The 22,999-nt window shown below is 40.2% G+C and overlaps 1 protein-coding gene across 1 annotated transcript in view; it reads right to left on the bottom strand.

Annotated features, from left to right (window-relative positions):
- Window positions 1–22,768, bottom strand: part of LOC308090535 (rab proteins geranylgeranyltransferase component A 1-like) — a 49,693-nt gene extending 26,925 nt beyond the window's left edge. Inside the window, exons 1-10 of the mRNA XM_080435748.1 lie at window positions 22,671–22,768; window positions 12,004–12,070; window positions 11,812–11,887; window positions 11,023–11,144; window positions 10,489–10,607; window positions 8,978–9,072; window positions 8,668–8,814; window positions 7,978–8,094; window positions 3,857–3,977; window positions 2,980–3,202 (exon numbers count right to left, since the gene is read on the bottom strand). Coding sequence (XP_080291874.1) covers window positions 2,980–3,202; window positions 3,857–3,977; window positions 7,978–8,094; window positions 8,668–8,814; window positions 8,978–9,072; window positions 10,489–10,607; window positions 11,023–11,144; window positions 11,812–11,887; window positions 12,004–12,070; window positions 22,671–22,722 — 1,139 coding nt within the window. The 5' untranslated portion in view covers window positions 22,723–22,768. The remainder of the gene's footprint in view (window positions 1–2,979; window positions 3,203–3,856; window positions 3,978–7,977; window positions 8,095–8,667; window positions 8,815–8,977; window positions 9,073–10,488; window positions 10,608–11,022; window positions 11,145–11,811; window positions 11,888–12,003; window positions 12,071–22,670) is intronic.
- Between the last annotated feature and the right edge of the window lie 231 nt (window positions 22,769–22,999).

The raw sequence follows: 22,999 nt of genomic DNA, 5'->3' as shown, positions 1-22,999 counted from the left end.
GGAGGAGAGGAGAGCGGTGGAAACAAGAGGAAGAAGAGGGGAGAGAGGGAGGAAGAGGAGGAGGAAGAGGAGCGGAACCGTATAGGAGAGAGGGAGGAAGAGGAGGAGGAAGAGGAGGTGGAAGAGGAGGAGGAAAAGGAGCGGAACCGCATAGGAGAGAGGGAGGAAGAGGAGGAGGAAGAGGAGCGGAACCGTATAGGAGAGAGGGAGGATACGTTGAATAGGAGGAGAAGAGGAGGAGAGGGCGGGGGGAATGGAGGATGGAGAGGAGAGGAGAGCAGGAGTAGGGCTGGAGTAGGGCAATTGACCGAAAATATATCAAACCGATAATAAGAACCAATAACAATTTTTTTTCAATAACAATTCATCTTTTCTTATATATCAATTTATAGAGATTTCTTTTATAATAAACTAAAACATCTGATTAACCACATAACCCTGTATTATACTTCGTTCTAACAATGGCGGCATGCAAAAATAGCAAAAATTGTCGATCTACAAGCTCACAACATGGGCGATGCGCTGGCTGCAAGCTTGTACAACTGCTGCTCTCACTTAGCGCTCACTTTTAGAATAATCGTTATCGAGGCAAAAAGTTTCAAATGCTGGTGATATTGATTTGAAGTCATATCACCCAGCCTTAAGCAGGAGCAAAGTGGGGAGGAGGAGGAGCAGGGGATGAAGAGAGGAGGAGGGGAGCAGGGGGAGGAACAAAGGTTGTTAATCATGGTTGTGTAGGAAATTGATGTCAGCATGGGAGAGATCATCCTTTTAAATGAACGATGGGATACACACACCGGCTTCACCTCTCTATTCTCTCTCACTCTTAACGTCTCCTCCTTCGCGTTGCACACCCCTCCCTCTCTCTACCAACCACCCCCCCCCCCCCCCTCTAATCAAACTTTTAGTGTGCTGCTACAGATATAGAGACGCATATCGGGGCCGGGGACAGTCTATCTATGTACAGTATGCAGTGACACTGTGTGTGTGTGTGTGTGTGTGTGTGTGTGTGTGTGTGTGTGTGTGTGTGTGTGTGTGTGTGTGTGTGTGTGTGTGTGTGTGTGTGTGTGTGTGTGTGTGTGTGTGTCTTCCGAGTCAATGGTCACCTTTTAGCACTTTAGGTCTTGAGGGACAGGCTGTGAAATGCCTGTACTTAGTCACACACACACACACACACACACGCACGCGCGAGTGCGAGCGCGCATGGCAGATAATTTGCCAGTTAGTTTCTTTGAAAGAGACATGAAATAAAAAAGATCAAAAGATCTTAAAGGCATCAAATGGCGGCTATAAAAAGTGACAGATTGAGCAAGAGATACACAGTGTGTCCTACATATAGTAGACACGCTGATAGTCCACCGATTGATTGATTCAAGAGCCAGTCCAATGAAAATCATGTTTTTTCCAATATGTAGTATTTGTCGTTGGCGTGGCTGTATGTGGAGCTGGGCAATTAACCCACATTTAGAACCAACAAAAACAACCACCAACTCATAACCGTCCTGGAGAATCAATGAATTCTCATGATCAGTCAGTCTGTCCGTCGGTCTGTTGTTAACCCATTAAGACCTGAGGCCGATTCCACAAAATGTCTTCTAAATACAGTTTTGTTGAAAAAAAAAAGTTTGCTACATCAGTGGTTCTCAAACCTTTTCATGTCAACGACCCCCAAAATGATATGCATTTGGCCGCGGACCCCAATCTCAAAATATTTCGTTCCAGGGGCCCCACCATAAGCAAAGATTTGAGTTACAAATGTTCGCTTTAAAAATATATGTATGCAAAGATTTGCACACATTTTCACGATTTTTCTAAAATAGCAGATCTACAAGCTCGTAGTAGCGTGGCACTTGGTGCTAGGACCTTGTAGATCTGCTATTTTTGAATAGCCAAAGAAATCAAAAAATGACACAGATGCGTTCCCGGTCTTGATGGCTTAATCAGTCAGTGGGTTAGCGTAGAAAGATTAGCGTGGCTAACAACTCTGGAATGAATCCAGAATGTGGGAAGGATGCTTTGATCCTCTCAGCATATTAAACAGATAATGAAGGGGCTTTGGTGATGGGGTCCTACGCTGCTTATTCCCCGTTGTAAACTTAACGAACCATGTGTCTGACACAAATTGACCAAAAAATAATAATAATACAAGAGAACAACAAAACATTATGCATTTTCTTATTGGTTGGCAGGCGAAGGGCATTGTCCATTCAATATGAGAAGGACCCATGAAACACTTGCTCTGTGGCAGGCTGCTGAATAATGCTAAATGGTTCACTCAATTGTGTAACTTTCAGTATGTATGTTTATATTTTGTGTTATTTTGGTTAAATTTTCCCTGTGAATTTTTATTGACTGTTGTTGTTTATCCCTGATGTTTTTTATCTTGGCATTGTAAAGCACTTTAGAAGCACTAAAGCGCTTCATATATAGAGTTTATCATCATTATTATAAATGAATGGAGCCTAAGCAGACCTAATGGATACAGTGGCTTTAGCCAAACAAACTACACAAAGATGCCTCCCATATTCATTTTGAGTGCAGGGTCTATCTCCAACAGATATCTGTTCAAATATTGAATTACTTAAAAGCAATGGTTGACACAATTAGAAGTGTACGCTTGCCTTATATGATAAAAACAAAAGAAGCCTGCACAACACAGGGTAATCCTCACCAACATTATAAGTAATGGAGCTCACACGTTCAAAATATCCACTGTTGTTTTCAATTATCTTAAACATTGAGCAGAAGTAAACAGTCCGACTACGGACAACAAAGACAATTGCAGTTTCTACCAATTCCGGACTGGCAGAAGCAACATTATTAATTTAGACATTAAATTATTTCTTGGGGTGAATGAAGATGAGTGACCCAAGTTGATCAAAGATCAAAGAAAACACGCCTCTCGATCAGTTGATTAATCAAAAAAGTAATCGATAGAATAATCGCTGATTAACATATCACAATTGATTGATATCTCACCTACAGAAACACTGGGGGATCTCTCCCAGACCGTACAGTGGGAAAAGGAAGGGCGTGTTGCCATAGCGTCCCAGGCACCGCAGGAAGTGACGCGTGGACGCCAAGCCCTCCTCCGTGGGCGTGTCTTCCGTCACCATGGCGATGGAATGAAGCAGGAAGTGCTGCAGGTTGTCCGTCAGCTTCTGGGTGCGGAGGTACTCCGCGAACGGACGCTCGGCGAACGCTATTGAGCAAGGCATCGGCAAATGGTAAACGGTTGCATTTATGTAGCATAGTGGTTCTCAAACCGTTTCATGTCAAGGACCCCCAAATTGATTATGTATTGGGCTGCGGACCCCCATCTGAAAACGTTTTGTGCTAGGGAGCCCCCAGAAGAGAAGATGTATGTTCTTATAATAATAATAATTCTGAGATTTTCAAAAATAGCTCGCAGAAAAGCTTGCAGTGCGGCACAAAGTAACGCGTTATGAGCTTGTAGATCTGCTATTTTTGAAAAATCAACATATAAATGGATAAAGTGGTTAAAATGATTGCGACGCTATATTATCAAATTTCGCTGGGCACCCCCTGGAACCCCTCCAGCTTGTAGATCTGCTATTTTTTTGGGGGGGGGATCGTGAAAATGTGTGCAAATGTTTGAATTTTTATATAAAATTGTAACTAAAATCTTTGCTTTTGGGGGTCCCTGGAACAAAATATTGACATGAAAAAAGTTTGAGAACCACTGGTATTATAGCAACATACATTAGTGGTTCTAAAACGTTTTCATGTCAAGGACCCCCAAATGAATATGACCCCCACTTAGAGAACACCCTTCTTTAGAGACCCGCCCGCTATAGCAAGGCTGAGAACAAGAGGCAACAGTTTGATGGAGTACCTTGGTATTCCTGTGGCTGGTCCTGGTAGTCCAGACAGAAGGTGAGGAACTTCATCAGCATCCTCTTCTCTACCACACTCAGCTGCTTACTGCCAAACACATCAGCTCTGCTGCACGGAACCTAGACACACACACACACACACATCAGTTCTACTGCATGGAACTTTTTAGTTTTGTTTTAGTCATCGCAAATGTTTTAGTTTTAGTCTAGGTTTGGTCTACTAAATCTACAGTTGATTTGGTCCACTAACATTTATTTTCGCAGGCCGTGATGGCGTCGTAATGGCCGATTTGCACTACTTAGCTGCATGCCGAAAATAGCCGATCTACAAGCTCACAACGCGTCGCGCTGCGACGCGTTGTGAGCTTGTAGAGGGGCTATTTCCGGAGTGCAACACCCGCACGCAACCATGCATGAAATGACGTGTCTTATTTCTACTGGATCTCCTCTCCACTAGTCCCTCCCTAACATTTTAGTCTATTTGTTGACAAAACTGTCAATGTATTTAGTTTTAGCTTTAGTCATAGCTTAGTTTTTATTTTATTTGTATTTACTTTTATTTACGTTAAAGTGTATTTTGTTCATTATTTATGGTGTTTCTTTGAGTGTGACGTATTATACCCTGCTGTATCTACAGTACTTTTCTTGCCCTGTAACTGTATCAGTGGTGTAAAGTAACTAAGTACATTTACTCAAGTACTGTACTTAAGTACAATTTTGAGGTACTTTTTACTTTACTGGAGTATTTCCATTTTCTACATCTCAGAGGCAAATATTGTACTTTTACTCCACTACAATTATTGAAAACTTTAGTTACTAGTTACTTTGTAGATTTCGATTATTATTACAAAACATACATTAACCACTTCAGCCCTATATACATTTCGGCCATTTGAAAATAGCCGATCGACGCATTGTGAGCTTGTAGATCGGCTATTTTCAAAAGATTTTATACATTTGAAAACGTGTGAAATGGCCGGGACATACTGCATAATGAGTACTTTTACTTTTGTACTTTAAGTATATTTTGATACCTATACTTTTGTACTTTTACTCGAGTACATTTTTTATTCCGGACTTTTACTTGTAACAGAGTATGTCTGCATTACAGTGTTGATACTTTTACTGAAGTCAATATTTTGTTTGACTTTTTCCACCACTGAACTGTATCTTAACTGCTGTGCTGACTTTGGTGGCTGACTTTCCCCCACGGGATCAATAAAGGTCTTATCTTATCTGTATCTTATCCTACAGATGGACTGACAGACAGACTGATCACTCAGCTCTGCTGCACGGAACACAGACAGACAGACAGACAGACAGACAGACAGACAGACAGACAGACAGACAGACAGAATGTATCAGCTGGTGGTTGAAGGGACGTGTGGATGGAGAGATGGAGGTGTGAATGTAGAGAGAGAGAGAGAGAGAGAGAGAAGAGGAGGCAGAGGGCTGAGGGAGGGAGGTCAGCCATCGGCCATCCATTGTGTGTGTGTGTGTGTGTGTGTGTGTGTGTGTGTGTGTGTGTGTGTGTGTGTGTGTGTGTGTGTGTGTGTGTGTGTGTGTGTGTGTGTGTGTGTGTGTGTGTGTGTGTGTGTGTGTGTGTGTGTGTGTGTGTGTGTGTGTGTGTGTGTGTGTGTGAGAGATGAACAAAGCCCTCTAGACACACACACACACAGGCTGATGATTAGACAGAAAGGCGCACACACAAAGACAGACACAGATTGTTTGATAGAAACACAAGCCGACACACAAACAAATATACTAAATTCTGACCAAGGGATGAATATGATTTTTATGCAAATTTAAATTGTTTTATCCTGTAATCAAAGTTACAGAAAGGTTCCAAACCTTAATACTTAAGGGCTGTCCACGGCAAAAACAACAACTATAAACATGTCATTTAAACACATCTTTCTAAAAGAAGTGTAAGTCAGAGAGTCAACACCACGACTATAACGACGACATAACAAACAATATCGTTGGGATGACTTTCAGAGCGATTTAATGAACACTGACAGCCAATCAATTTCTAAAACGAATTCCCCACCAGTGAATCATATCATTCAAGACAATCATATCGTTGATGTTGGCCTTTTGTTGTAAATGAATGTCCTACTTTGTCATACTACAGTGTCACACAAAGAGGCATCTGATTGATTGAATACTTTGTTAACAGCTTGCAAAGAAAAGTAGTGAAGTACTGTTCAATAAAAGGTCTGTTAACACATTCCCTGCCATTGACGGAGATCTCCGTCATTTCATTTAAAAAACACTTGACTTCATTTTTTTTTAAATTACGCTAGAGGGCGCTCCTCCACAACCTATGAATGATCCCTTGACTGCGAGAGAAGGAATGGACGGACATGACGTCATCCCAAAAAGATTCACTTCCGTCCACTCCTATGTTATGAGATGTAGAAAAACACATCTAGCTCGGATTTCATCTTTTTTTGATGAAAACGAGCCATATTCAACTGCCGATAACAACAGAACGGACAATCGCGGTAAAAATGTTTTTGTTCCGTTGGATAGACGAGACCCAGACAGCCTTTGTTTACATCCGTGTTCACATCGTGGCTTCCGTGGGTCTCCGTGGATCGTCAAAATAAGGTTAATAAAACGATGGCAACTGCAGATGAATTCATTAGTTAGTACCTAATCTCTCAAGAACAGATCCATACTGTAGCTGCGCTTGGATCTGTCGGGAGCCGTGTTGACAACCTATGCACATTGGCTACAAGTGGTCGTGCCTTCAGATCAGGAAGCAGGCCGCGCTTTACCCAATCAAATGTAGCAGGCGGGATTTACATGTGTGCGGCTCGCTTCCCACTGGAAACAAGCCGAAACTCATTTAACAATAGCGTCCTCGGAGCCGACAAAACCACTGAAAGTTAGTAACATTTTAACTTATTCTTTCATCATAGAAACAAGTGGGCTTATAACCAAAACGATCCATGTTCTATTGGAGAAATGGTGTTAGTGGGAATGAAAACATAAGCGCTAAACCGGAAGTGGAGGGCTGAGGGCAGACCAAAACCCCGGTTTCCCGTGAGCATGGGTACAGCTCAGCCCAGAGTCAAATGGAAAATGCAATTTTTGAAAAATAAATTTAGTGTGTCTGTGGTTATAAATACTGAACCAAAGAAAAGTATTAACACATTGATTGCCTAGATCGAGTTAACTCGTTTTTAGAATCCATCACTTGATTGCCAAGATCGAGTTAACTCGTTTTTAGTAAAAAAAAAATAATAATAATTTTTTGTAAAAAGAAAATTAAAATTTGACCCAAAGACCAAGGAGATATGATTTTTCAAAGATTTAGACTCCTATCCACTTCCTTGTTAACTTAAAACTTAAAAAAATCTGTATCTCGGCTCCTGAGTACTTTTTTTTGTTCAATGTAAAAACCCCTGGCAATAAACTGCAAAAAATCTGGAAAAAAAAATGAAATAATTCTGGCAGTCAATGTGTTAACACATCGACCGCCAGAGGTTAATCTCATAATGTACTCACCAGTGCCAAGGTGTTTTTGTTGTTTTTTTGTTTTTTTCATGTCGCCATAGATCTTGTTAAAATCCTTAAGATTGAGCTCTCCTGTATCTCCCAGTGAAGATCGCGTGTCAAACGGGGCATCCATGTTGTAGTTAGAGCGGATTACGTTAAACAGTGAAATGCGAGGAGAAAAAACTACAGGAAGAGAATTGAGTTTCAGTTTCGTCTGTAGAATGGGAGCGGGCGTGATCGTCAAAACCGGATCCCAAATAATTCTATTTCCGGTCATCAAACCGGAAACGGAAGTGGATCAAAAAAATTCCGAAAGTGAACCCGGAAGTGAATAGCGCGAAAAGACCGTGGACCGTAGGGCTACGGTCTCGGCGCTTAACAGTTGGATTTAACGGACCGTAGGACTACGTTCTTGGCGGTTAATGTGTTAACAAGAGGTTGTGACTAAATAATAACTACATTGGATTCATTGAAACACAGGTGCGTTTTTTCCATTTTCCTGAAAAGTAACCGTTTTGGACATACAAGGTTTCAAGACCCAAAGAATATGAAAGACATTTTCCAAACGTTCCCCGTGAGTAGAACCTTCACATGTTCCAGGGGGCGGTCCTACCTGTTCCACTCGGCCGTCCCGATAGGTCAGAATCCTGGTGAGGTTCTTGAACTCCGCGTAGCGGCTGACGTTTGATTTAATGAGCAGGTCAACCAATGGGCCACGAGAATACATCAACTGGCGGGGAAAAAAGGACAGAAGAAGGAAAAGCAGAGGTGAAACCCACCATCTATGTGATTAACTTTACAGACTCATCACACCATGCATTGGATCTCAAAGTGGGGTCCGGGACCCCCAGGGGTCCATGGGAGGGTTCCAGGGGGTCCCCAGCAAAATGTGTTAATATAGCGTCACAATAATTTTAACCACTTTAACCTTTTATACTTTGGATATTCAAAAATAGCAGATATACAAGCACTGAGTGCCGAGCTATGAGCTTATAGGTCTGCTATTTTGTTTTAATCTTACAAAAATGTGCAAATCTTTAAGCAAAGCAAAGATTGGGTTAAAAATTTTCGCTTAAAAATATATATACATACAGATTTGCACAAATGTTCACGATTTAAAAAAGAACAGCAGATCTACAAGCTCATAGCACGGCACTCTGTGCTATCTGCTATTTATAGCCAACTAAATCTAAAAATGACACACAGATGCGTTCCCGGTCTTAACAGGTTAAAGAACCACAGGAGAAATCTAATACAGCAGAACACAACACAGCACAACTTTTAGAAATAATAGAATAGAAACCTTTGACACCAGGTCGATATTGAATCGTCGTCCTTCCTTCAGTAGCCGAGCATAGGTGATCTTCTTCCTGACTGGCTCTGATTGGGTCTCGGAAGCAGAGGGGAGGGACTGGATGCCCTTAGGCCCTTCCTTCTCCGTCTCCACAACCTACGTGATTGGTCAGTGTTAAGTCTTCCATCTTAACATCATTCAAATATCCTGAATGTTTATCTAAAATGTTGTTGCATTTATTAATCCTTCTGAATTTACATCACTACCATAATTATACATTAATACATGGGTCACTAAACTCATCCATCCTGTGTTTCACCTGTTCTGGTGTTTCTGTGGTTTGTTCTTCTGGTGTTTCTGTGGTTTGTTTCTCTGGTGTTTCTGATGGTTCTTGGGCGTTCCCAGTTACTGCGTCTGTTATAGGAGATCAAAAAATAAAACAAGACTTTTAGAATTCTCATCAGAATGTGAGGAATCTCAGTTATTTGGGGAGTTTTATGAAGGAAGACCAGGGGATCCTGAATCTGTGAGTTCATAGACTCCAGTTCATGATATTTGATATTTTTAAATGTTTTGAAAGTGAAAGTGGTTTAAGTGTGTCTGTGGGTTTTATAAATATTTAACCAATAAAAAATATTAAAATGAGTTTGTGACTAAATAATAACTACATTGGATCTATTGCATACATGGGCAACTGGTGGCCCAGGGGGCCACATGCGGCCCCCACATTCACTTAATGTGGCCCGCAGGTTAATATCGGAATACTGATATATTATTGATTTCAGCTGTTACAATTTCAAACATGCAAACATGACCCACTTTAATTACTTTAGTCAGTAGCTTAGTAGCTCAGTCTTTTTTCTGTCCAATGTGTTTGTATTTAAGTTCATAAAGTTAAAATAACTAAATGCATTTGAAATCAAATAAAAATGTTACTTTTCAGGATTCCAATTAAAAAATAGCAGATCTACAAGCTCAAAACGTGTCGCAGCACGACGCGTTTTGAGCTTGTAGATCGGCTATCTTTGCTACTTTGGTGTGACATAGAATGGCGAAGTACAGCATTCATTTACGAAAAAATATGGAGATACGAGGTGTCTGCCAAACAAAATTATGCAATGTGGCCAGTGGTGGAAAGTAACTAAGTACATTTACTTAAGTACTGTACTTAAGTACAATTTTGAGGTATTTGTACTTTACTTGAGTATTTCCAATTTCCAATACTTTTACTTCTACTCCACTACATCTCAGAGGCAAATATTGTACTTTTACTCCACTACAATTATTTGAAAACTTTAGTTACTAGTTACTTTTCAGATGTAAATTATGATATAATGAAACATACATTAACCACTTTAACCCTATTTTATACATAGGCTATTTGAAAATAGCCGATCTACAAGCTCACAAGGCGTCGCATCGCGACGCGTTGTGAGCTTGTAGATCTGCTATTTTCAAATATTTAGTACTTTTACTTTTGGTACTTTAAGTACATTTTGATGCCAATACTTTTGTACTTTTACTCAAGTAAAAATTTTGAATTCTGGACTTTTACTTGTAACAGAGTATTTTTATACTGCAGTATTGGTACTTTTACTTAAGTAGAGAATTTTAGTACTTTTTCCACCACTGAATGTGGCCCTCTGGAGTGAGTGTGGAAATATAGTGGCCCTCTCCATCATCAAAGTTGCCCACCTCTGATCTGTTGGAACACAGGCACTTTTTTCCCCATTTTCAAAAAAGTTACAGTTTTGGACATACAAGGTTTCTACCCGACAGCGACGATATACAGTATTGCTGACCCCCTCAGATCACGTCTGGGATTCAAACCTGTGGTCTCTGTGGTGCAGCCATCGTCGCCTCCTCCTCCTCCCCCCGATTCTTCTTCTGTGGTGTTCGAAGCACCAGGAGTCTTAGTGGCTTCCTCTTCTTCTCCCTCCTCTTCCTCACTGTGGAGACAAGTAGGGACACAAAGATTAATCGAATAATCAATCTAAGGGAAATGTATCCAATTAAATGTTGTGTTTTTTTTGTACTGTAGCTTTTAGCCCTTGAATCCAAGACAAATGTATCCTATGGGTGACAAATAAAAGTGAATCTTGAAACTTGAACATTTTAGTATCAAATAAGTCAAATATATAAATCGTTAAAATATTGTATATAACTGTAACTCTAGCAGTATTACGTGCTCGTTCTGATTTTCAAAGTAACCGTCGGCAGTTCCTCAGATTAGATTAAACACATTTATTATTTCTACAATCGTGTGGGATTTGCACTGTTTTGATGCTGACGTGCGCTACTGCTAGTGACAGCTGAACTGCCAACCCTATCCAGGGGGTGTGTGTGTGTGTGTGTGTGTGTTACCTGGCGTAAGAGAACACCTGGAGGTTGCTAATAGCAGAGTCTGTAGATGACAGACATATGGTTTCCTCTCCTTCCTCTAGCAAGCTGGACCAATCATGGACCGTCTCCTCTATGTGACCCGCCTACCACACACACACACACACACACACACACACACACACACACACACACACACACACACACACACACACACACACACACACACACACACACACACACACACACACACACACACACACACACACACACACACACACACACACACACACACACACACACACACACACAATGTCCATGTAGTAAGAGCAGCATAAAATGCCTAACTTTAACCTATTAAGACCTGAGGCCGATTCTACAAATGTCTTCTAAATACAGTTTTATCTTTTCTGAAAAACTCTTGTTGCTATATCAGTGGTGCTCAAACATTTTCATGTCAAGGACCACCCAAAATGATATGTATTTGGCCACCGACCCCCCATCTCAAAATATGTTGTTGTTCCAGGGACCCCCAGAAGCAAAGATTTGATTTACAAATGCTCACGTTAAAATATATATATTCAAAGATTTGCACAAATGTTCAAGATTTTTCAACAATAGCAGTTCTACAAGCTATCTGCTATTTTTGTATAGCCAAAGAAATCTAAAATGACACAGATCCCGGTCTAAATGGGTTAAAAGAGACATTGTGCCAACAATCTGCACTCTACTTATAAAGTAAAATAAAATGGATAAAATGAGAGGAGAGGAGAGGAGAGGAGAGGAGAGGAGAGGAGAGGAGAGGAGACTCACGTTGTTGTACTCTTGGATCCAGGTCAGGAGGCTGTTGAAAGTAAAGCTAGCCCAGTTCCCTGCATAGTAACTCCTCCTACAACACACAATACAGAATTACATCAGTGTCAATATTATGTTGTTGTGAGCTGTAGGTACATCTTCTAGTTTTTAAACGGTTTAATAAACCACTAATAACATTGTCATTCTGACCTGTCCAGATGGAGCACTCGCTGTCCAACTCTGGAACATGCTGCTGCCACGATGGACTCAGCTAGACCTGAAACACACACACACACACACAGTCACACACACACAGTCACACACACACACACACACACACACACACACACACACACACACACACACACACACACACACACAGGTTTGACATTATTCACAATAGTCAGTTGATGTGTTCATCCACAAAATGAAACCTGAACCTGCTCTTAACTGACAGATGTCTGGGGACAGCAAGTCACTCCATGTTTGATTAGTATTAGTCAGGTGACCCAGCCACCTGACATCTGATTTCATGGCAAGAGAAAGCATTGTAGCCTGTCATTTATATATAATTGATATAATCAATTAAGGCAGAGTGATAAGGATATCATTAAATATCATATTTTGTGCTAATAACTCAATATAGATATTGTGACCATAATACTGTATTATGATCATTATTTAACCAAGAACTTTAAAAAATAGCAGATCTGCAAGCTCACGACGCCTTGCGCTTATAAATCTGCTATTTTCAATTTTTTGAAAATGATCTAAATTATGGCCTATTATGTGATAAAACCAGGAAAAGATAACACTTATGCCATATCACATTACGACATCCAAAATCAATTGTTCCATGTCACAGTATTGATATAATATCAGCATGTATCACAGCATTATAATTAATAACAACAGAGTAAGAGTCCATGATGATAGTCAATAATGTAGTTTAGGAATAAACGATATCGGTGCAAGAATTGATCCTTGCGCCCCGTCCTGTAGGGCCGCTGGACCATATGATATCAAATCGATATCACCATCATTTCAAACTTTTGCCTGAATCGCAATCAATTAAACGATTATAAACAATGAGTGAAAATAGTAGATCTACAAGCTCACAATGCATCATGATGTGACGCGTTGTGAGCTCAGAGATCAGCTTTTCCTGCACGCCACCATTGTATAACGTTCAGTGATTAATCACACTAATCGATGTAGTCGATTATACAAAGTTCGTTGATATAAGAAATGAAACCGTGATCAAAAAGGGAAAATAAATGCTTCTCAATTACTCGATGAGCAAGATTAAGTCGGTTAGAGGTTCTAAATGTCTATTTGGACATGTTTTTGATTAGTTGCCCTTGGGTCCGTCACAATTATTACATAATCGCTTAATAGCAATTATTTGAGATTATCCCAATTATTTTGCATAATCGTAACCATGTTGAAAAATGTTACATTTTTAAACATTTTCCAAAAATAGCAGAAATAGCCGATCTACAAGCTTGTAACTGTAAGCTTGTAGATCAGCTATTTCTAATCTGAAAATGATTAAATATGTCGGTAATTTCTTTGTATATTTAAGTTATGTCATATCTGCCCTGTGGAATTTTTTACTACGAAGCCCTAAAAAGCAAACAGAAATTAAGTTTATATTCATACGTTCCAATGTTCAATTCCAAAAACACAATTAAAAAGGAGTAGTTCACCCCAAAAATGACTTATTTTCTATCAAATACGCACCCCATGAAGCCTTGAATTCATGGATTTTTTATTTATTTTTGTCGCATTCCTGAGCCAATAATTTGATGACCGGCAGAGACTCCGGGAGGAGACTCAATGGAGACTCCTTTGAGTCTCCTACCGGATACATTAGAATATTTCTACCGGTAATCAAATTATTGGCTCAGGAATGCGACAAAAACTAATAAATCTCCATGCATTCAATGCTTCATGGGGTGTGTAATTGATAGATAATATAAGTACTCTTTTGGGTGAACTACTCCTTTAAATCGTTAATCGCAATTAATCGTCAAGTTAAATGGTGACAGCTGTAGTTGCCCTGCCCTACAGCCTTGAGGCACAAACCACACTTATGCACATAAACACACACATGAAACAACAGCCTGAAACACATCCCTATGTGTGTGTGTGAGAGAGAGAGAGAGAGAGAGAGAGAGAGAGAGAGAGAGAGAGAGAGAGAGAGAGAGAGAGAGAGAGAGAGAGAGAGAGAGAGAGAGAGAGAGAGAGAGAGAGAGAATAGAGAGATATCTGGTGAGAGGCAGAGGGCAGAGAGACAAAGGACAGGAGAGGCTGATTGAAAGGCAGAGAGAGAGTGAGAGAGAGTGAGAGAGAGAGAGAACAACTCCATTATGGCTCCGTTTTCTGTCCCATCCTGTCCTCCCTCCATCCATCCATCCTTCTTTCAGTGACCTCGCTCCCCAAGGTTCCATCACACACACACACACACACACACACACACACACACACACACACACACACACACACACACACACACACACACACACACACACACACACACACACACACACACACACACACACACACACACACACACACACACACACACACACACACATCCATCTTGCAAGAGTGCACATGCTCATCTAAATTACACATCATCGCAACACACATGCACGCACGCGCACACACACACACACATTCTATCAGCTGAAGACAATGGAAAAGTGATTTATTTCTTGGAAAGCTGAGCTAGTGATATAAAGTATTTCACACACACACACACACATACAGTTGTACCCGTATACAAGAAAAACATATTTTTTTTCTCAAGAAGCACATGAGCTACAGCTAACTAAAACACGGACTGCAGAACACATTTAGGAGCAGCCTATATATTTATCATCTTTAGAACCATTCAGTTTGTATTTTAATATGTGGACAGGTAAAGATGATACTACCGACATACCACAAAAGAAGAATCACAAATACTAGGCTAGCATATACAGTACAAACTGGGGCTGGTGGACAAAATCAAATGTCACGATACTTTTGACCAAATACCTAAGTTGATATCAATATTGTGTGCTGAATCACATATATAATAATATTGTATTTTTTACATTACATTACATTTTATTTTTTATAAACATTTAAAAAAAATAGCCAAAGTAGCAGATCTACTAAAAGCTCACAACGGCGTGAGCTTGTAGATTTTCAGTCAAAATTTTTCGAAATGTTTAAAAGGATCCCTGGCTAATAAGCCAAATATGCCTAATACATTATAATTACCCTCTATAACTAAAATCCTACATTTTAATCACCTTAAATATTGTATTTATTTTATAAACAGTTCATCTTTCACACAATAGGGGAAATGCCCGTCGCAAGTTGATGATGTCATTTGTCCATGTGTGGTCTAGCCCTATGGAATTTATGGAATGCATGTGAAAATAAAAACCAACTTAATACTTCCTAAGGTTAATATGAGCATCAAATCAATATTTTAAATATGTTTTTTTGCACATGCATTCCATAAATTCCATAGGGCTAGATCACACATGGACAAATGACATCATCAACTTGCGACGGGCATTGCCCCTATAGATGGGTTTCCGCGCGACGTCATCACAGAGCAGAGTGCGTCATCTGCGCATGCGGGAGGTAGAACGACCCGGAAGTGCCATTCACTCTCTTGTTATTTTCGGGATTTAGATAGGCATAATGCTGCTATTATAGGCATAATAGGCATAATGCTGCTATTATATACAGACAGATCCAACTTCCGACAAATCATTTTTATTGAGTAAAGAAGATATGACAAACTGCATCATTTAATCTACTTTCATTAAACCCGGTGAAGACCATTCATTTTATGAATGTACAATGGCCAGAGATGCTGCGGGTAATAGCGCCCTCTACAGGCTCATACCTCCACTGCGCGTGCATCATCCTCTCATGTTTACAAACAAGAAACCCATCTATGGAGTGAAAGATTAACTGTTTCTAAAATAAATAAAATATTTAAGGTGTTTTTAACTTTACATTTTTGTTATAGAGGACAATTATAATGTATTAATGCATATTTGACATATTAGCAGGGGATCCTTTTAAACATTTTGAAAGTATAAAATAAGGCGTATAAGTGATTAAAAGACAAACACATTACCATGACAATACGATATCCAAAAAAAACAGAGGATATCTCGTCTCATATCACGACGAAATCGATATAATGTTGATATACTGCTTAGTGCCCAGCCAGCTCTACAGTACAAACAGAAACGGCAGCAGTGTAAAGATGCTATAGAGACGTGTCACCGCCGTATAGACAATGGATGGATGTGTGCTGGACACACAGAGAGAGGGAGGCCAGACTGTTGATGATGACCACGCAGAAGGAGACAGAGAGAGGGGGGGGAGAAGGAGAACGTCTCACCATGGATCCTATGAACTCATAAATCTCTCTCTGCTTTGATAGAACATTCTGTCACACTTTGCCATCTCTCTCTCTCTCTCTCTCTCGCTGTCCGTCGCCTGTCTTTCTCTCTCTATTTGCTGCTGGCTAGCAGTCCCTATAAATAAACAGTCTAATGTGACTTTTTCAAGATGGAGAAAGCGAGGGTGAGTGAAAGAGAGAGAGAGAATGAACACACACCACACTACTCACACACACTACATTGCCCTACAATCATCTCTCCCTCCCTCCCTCCCTCCCTCTCCCTCTCCCTCTAACCACACCTATTCAGTTACTCCTCCTCCATCCGTCTGTTGGCTGGCGTCCAACGTTTACATAAACAATGACATGCCTCTATACTGGTGAATCCATTTTAAATCAATACGCATTCTTAGCATCTTTTGAACGCAGACAAATACATTTACATTTACACTCGCTGCGCTAAATTAACACCCAGCATTTTACTGTGCAGGCAATAATGTTAGTTAAAGGGCATGCTGATATTACAGATCTGTTTTTTTGTCTTTAACCCATTAAGACCGGGAACGCATCGTCATTTTAAGATTTCTTTGGCTATTCAAGAATACCAGGGGATTCCCAGCGAAATTAGTAAACATAGCGTCACAATCATTTTAACCACTTAGCTTTGGCTATTCAAGAATAGCAGATATACAAGCTCATAGCGCGTTGCCGAGTGCCGCACTATGAGCTTGTAGATCTGCTAATTCTTTTTTATCGTGAAATTTTGTGCAAATTGAATATACTGTATATATATATATTTTGTAAAATATGTTGTTCCAGGAGCAAAGATTTGAGTTACAAATGTTCACTTTAAAAATATATGTATTCAAAGATTTGCACAAAATTGCACGATTTTTCAAAAATAGCAGATCTACAAGCTCATAGCGCGTCACTCGGTGCCGCGCTATGAGCTTGTAGATCTGCTATTTTTGAATAGCCCAAAGACATCTTAAAACGACACAGATGCGTTCCCGGTCTTAAAGGGTTAAAAAAGGTAAGGTACAAAAATGCATCTGCTATGATATTTCTTATCCACGTTTTGACAATGATGGATTACGTCTATGGAAATGTACAAAGAAAAAAACATAAACCGGAATCCTTTAGCACTTATCTCAGCAACATGCTAATGGTGTCCAAAGGTCTGAAAACATACCAAAGTGAATTTCAGTTTTTAAAATTTACATTTAATTAACACTTGTGGTCTTTAAAAAAAAAACAGTTGCACCTGAGACCTCATGCCAAGAGTCAGGTGTGTGTGTGTGTGTGTGTGTGCGTGTGCCTGTGTGTGCATGTGTGTGTGTGTGTGTGTGTGTGTGTGTGTGTGTGTGTGTGTGTGTCTGTGCGCGTGCGTGCGTGCCTGAGAGTGACTGAGTAAATGTGTGTGAATGCGTGTGCGTCCGTGCGTCCGTGTGTGTGTGTGTGTGTGTGTGCGTGCGTGCGTGAGAGAGTGACTGAGTGACTGAGTAAATGTGTGTGCTTGTGTGTCTGTGTGTCTGTGTGTGTGTGTGTGTGTGTGTGTGTGTGTGTGTGTGTGTGTGTGTGTGTGTGTGTGTGTGTGTGTGTGTGTGAGACAGGGCGCATCCAACAAGAACCAACATGGTTCCTTGGGCAGATGGTCTGCGTATGTGTGTGTAATTTTGTGTCATTCTTCGAAAAGTGCTTGGAGGTACAACACCTGACCCTGACTGACTGACACACACACACACACAGGTTTGTATTACTATTCTTGTGAGGACAATAACCTTTTGGATAGGATGGTGATTTTTTTTTACGAATACCATTTTAACCATGAGCCTAGAGCCGAAAATAGCAGATCTACAAGCTATTTTTCTTGTGAGGAGGAACAGGAAAATGGTACTCACAACGCCTATTCCTCAAATTCTACAGATTTTAGCTACAGTATAACCATTATTTTTATACTTTGGCTATTCAAAAATAGCAGATCTACAAGCTCATAGCGCAGCCTACTATTTTTGAAAAATCTTGAACATTAATTTTGTGCAAATCTTTGAATACATATATATTTTTTAAACATTTTTAACTAAAATATTTGCTTCTGGGGGGTCCCTTGAGCACCACTGATGTTTGCTTTAAAAAAAAATGAATTCAAAAATTAGCAGATCTAAAAACATTTGGTCCTCCTCACAAGTATAGTAATACAGACACAACACACACACAACCCTGACTGCTGACACTCATACCGCCTAACGTCTCCACAAGGTAAGTGTGTGCTTGTGGTCACACATCAAGATGTCTCCCATTGGCTGTGTCACCTGCAATCTGGACGGGCCAGCTGGTCTAGTGACACACAGTGTCACACACACACACACACACACACACACACACACACATACACACACACACACACACACACACACACACACACACACACACACACACACACACACACACACACACACACACACACACACACACACACACACACACACACACATCAAGAGTCTGTCTTGCTAATATTGTAATTTATGCGGTCCCAACACCTGGTTGATTTGAAATTACTGTACAGAAACATTCTGTTAACCCATTAAGACCGGGAACGCATCTGTGTCTTTTCTTTGGGCTATTCAAAAATAGCAGACCGCTTCTAGATCTGCTATTTTTGAAAAATAATGAAAAGAAAATCAAATCTTTGAGCTTGTAGATCTGCTATTTTGAGAAGATTTGTGCAAATCTTTGAATACATATTTTTTAAGCGAACATTTTTAACTCAAATCTTTGCTTCTGGGGCGTCCCTGGAACTAAATACATATAATGTTGGGGGTCCTTGTCATGAAAAGGTTTGAGAACCACTGATTATAGCAACATTTAGTTTTTTAAAAAAAAACTGGATTTAGAAGACATTTGTAGAATCCCCAGAAGCAAAGATTTGAGTTACAAATGTTCCCTTTAAAATATATATATATATTAAAGATCTTCTTTTCTTTTCATGATTTAAAAAAAATAGCAGATCTAGAAGCTCATAGCGTGGCACTCGGTGCCGCGTTATGAGCTTGTATATCTGCAAATTTTAAATAGACAAAGAAATAAATAAATAATTACACAGTTGCGTTCCCGAACTTCCCGTGTAAATGGGTTAAGCATGTTTCTTAAATGGTAGGTCATGACCAAAAACTGGTCACACTCACAGCCTTGCTTCAGTTGCCTGTGGTTGGTCCATCCATGATGCAAGTATCAATATGTTCTACTGAGCCCGGGTTCCAGGGTGGATGAGTATATTATTTAGGCTAAAAATGATGTACACAATGTCTGTTCCCTCAGGACAAGAAGAGCACTGCATGGATCCCAAGAGGAGATGAGCGATACAGTATGAGCTAGGGATGTTAACAATTCATCTATAATCAATTAATTGCCGTTAAAAAATATATTTTTTGGGGGCTAGTGTTACAGGTATGGTGTGTGTGATATCAAATGTGAGTTTACCATAATCACAGTAATCCTTAATCAGATTCCATCAAATTCAAGGGATTTTGGAGAGAAATGAGACAAGACTCCATAGAGCCCTTCAGAGGGGAGGTGTGTGTGTGTGTGGGTCCAGCTGATGCTCGTTAATGTTATACACATCAAGGCAATTATGCTTCTGCACTCGTTTTTGGTTTCAGACAAGAATTTTGCTTGTAGATCTGCTATTTTTTTTTAAATTGTGAAAATGTGTGCAAATCTTTTAATGTATATATATTTTTAAGCGAACATTTGTGACTCAAATCGTTGCTTCTGGGGGTCCCTAGAACAAAATATTTGACAGATATAAAAAATATATATATTCAAAGATTTGCACACATTTTCAAGATTTTTCAAAAATAGCAGATATACAAGCTCATAGTATGAGCTTGTATATCTGCTATTTTTGAATAGCCAAAGAAATCTAAAATGACAGAGATGCGTTCCCGGAATGAATGGGTTAAGTCGGTTAGAGGTTCTAAATGTCGGTTCTCGATGAACTGCCCAGCCCTACAATGAATGAACATAAAGCTGTTCTGAACACAGGACATGCAGGTGTGATAAGCAAGCAAGTCACATTTCACAAAACAAATAGCACCGATCCTGTTCACGTTCCTCCCTCCCCAGCCAGCAATGATCAAGCATTATTGCTGATCCGTGAATAAAAGTACACAGTAAAATCCTCTGTGTTAATGTATCAAGAGTGTACAAAGAGAGCGTACTACTAAGTTCTACTAACGGAACCAAACGGGTCGATTTGGTTCCATTTGTACCCTAGATGATTGATTGATTGATTGATGTACTTTATTTAGTAAGACATGAGAACATCAGTACATGGAAGTACAAATTCACAATACAAGGTCTACTAAACTGGAAGACTCAATAACACTGAGCTTATTTAAGATGAGATCCCCATGCACACAAATCATGATGACATATAAGAGACAGACAGATACACACTACTATACAGAACGTCATACAATCAGCTTACAGGTTACTGGTATGAAGAGTGAAAAATATGTACAAGAGAAGAAGAAAAAAAAGGGGAGGTTAAGACTTAGACAGGGGACATTTTCGAATTGCAGCCTCCTGAAGGTGTATCTTTAGGGCAGTTTTGAAAGTGAGTAGGGTTTTACACTCCTTTACTCCTTTTGGTAGGGCATTCCACATTTTTGATGAATAGCATGAGAACGAGTTCATTCCCTTTGTTGAGACAAATCTGGGTTGAACATGATTCGTGGAGCTGCCTCTGGTGTTGTGATCGTGGACTTCATTAACGTTTTGGAAGTATTTTGACAAATACAGGGGGACCCCAATGTTGTGGTGTATCTTAAAGACCCGGCCCATTGCAAGTTGCTGTACTCTGGCCTCAACCCTGAGCCATCCAATCCTAGCTGATGAGTTCATGACAGAGTAACCGGAAGATTCACCCCAAAATACGCTCGCCACCAGTTTTTTGGCGGACTAGCAGATCTTGTTTTACTGAGGAAAAGGTTAGAAACAAGTTCAGGGTTTGGCATAGTTTTACTGAGGTTAAGTTTAGGAATACCAGGTGAATACCGCCGGATTTGCCCCGGGGGTGACTGTGTTTTGGGGCGAGTGTTTTGTTATTCCATGACAGCAGGGGCGTACTGCGACCAATAATCCAGGCCGGGAGTAATACATACACCCTTCCAGCCACCACCCTACCCAAACACACATGTGCCCGCACACACACACACATGCACGCACACACATACACACGCAACAGTCTTAGCCATGAACAGTGCTTCAGACCATTAACAATAGTCAATTGTGTCTGAGGTGTTCAATTTCCTGTAACAAAAAAAATTATTCGACATACTCTATAGGCCCAATAGTCACTGAAACACTCACTTCTATACAGCAGTAGTTCTCAACCTTTTCAGGCCGTGACCCCCCAAAATAATCATATATTTCAACTGGATCCCCCCAAAATAATCATATTTGAACTTCCACCCTGATAAACACTTGGAATGTAGGATTTGAGGCAAGTTTTTATAATAGTTTGTTGATTATTTACTTTTGATGCAGTAATGGTCCTTTTCTTTCTTTTTTTCCCACTTTAAAAAAAAAGTATTAAACAGTCCTTAAATTGTCACATAACTGTCATCTTCCCTCTCATTGACCCACAGGTTGAGAACCACTGGTATACAGTATGTCACAGGAGCACTCCGTCAATGATCACAGCATTATTCCATTCCACATTATGGGCTAAGTAACCCCATCATACACAACAATAACAACAGCCCCCTGGATATTCATCCAGTCCAGTTCTTTTCTCTTCCCAAGTAACATACCATTAAATCTTCTCACCAAAATGTGTCCCTCAATACAACAGTCACACAACAGTACCGTAGGACTCCTATACAATAATGCTACTGGTATATTGTTTGTATGCGAGTGTAAAACATTGAATTGTAAAATGCAACCATAACAGTCAGTAGTGTGTGTGTGTGTGTGTGTGTGTGTGTGTGTGTGTGTGTGTGTGTGTGTGTGAGTGTGAGTGTGTGTGTGTGTGTGTGTGTGTGTGTGTGCGTGTGTGTGTGGTATTTATTCATGTAGGGTCATAATCAAAACATGAAAGTAGTTTCTAAACGACGCTGCAGTATCATCATGACTCAATGTATTCATGTTTCATCTTTACAGGATTATTGCTGGACACACACACACACGCACACGCACACGCACACACACACACACACACACACACACACATATATACATATATATGTACATTGAAAACCTATACTAGTATAATACCGTTAGCCACGACTCACGAGCTAACGTCAAGCTACTGTTTATAGCGTTTACAATGCAGTTGTTACACAACAATGCCATTTAAAACCGTTCAAAACACAGACAGGCGTCAGGCTGGAGCTCCATCACTAGACATGAATGTGAAGTGGCTGTAGTGTTTATTATTATTATTGATATTTACCTGTGCCCAATATGACAACGTCAAATTCTGAGGGGAGATTCTCTGCAGCCATGTTTAGTTGTTGTCACCGTGCTGGAGGTCATGTGACCATGGAGTCATGTGACACACTGATGACGCTGCTGCGCTGGCTGCGTTGCAGTTCATCAGACGAAGCTGCGAAGAGGAGGAGGCTGATGTAGGGGCGCGTTTGTAGTTCCATGATCTCATGGTTTTTCATTGATGTATACTTAGTTTATTAGACATAAATGCACACAGTACAGGTAGTCATACATTTGATAACACAAAAACACACTCAACACAAAAAAGGTCCTGTGGACTTTCCATTGAGG

This window comes from Gymnoscopelus braueri (assembly GCF_963280865.1).
Source record: "Gymnoscopelus braueri genome assembly, chromosome: 8".
Classification (NCBI taxonomy): domain Eukaryota; kingdom Metazoa; phylum Chordata; class Actinopteri; order Myctophiformes; family Myctophidae; genus Gymnoscopelus; species Gymnoscopelus braueri.
This window is presented reverse-complemented; position numbering and strand designations above follow the sequence as displayed.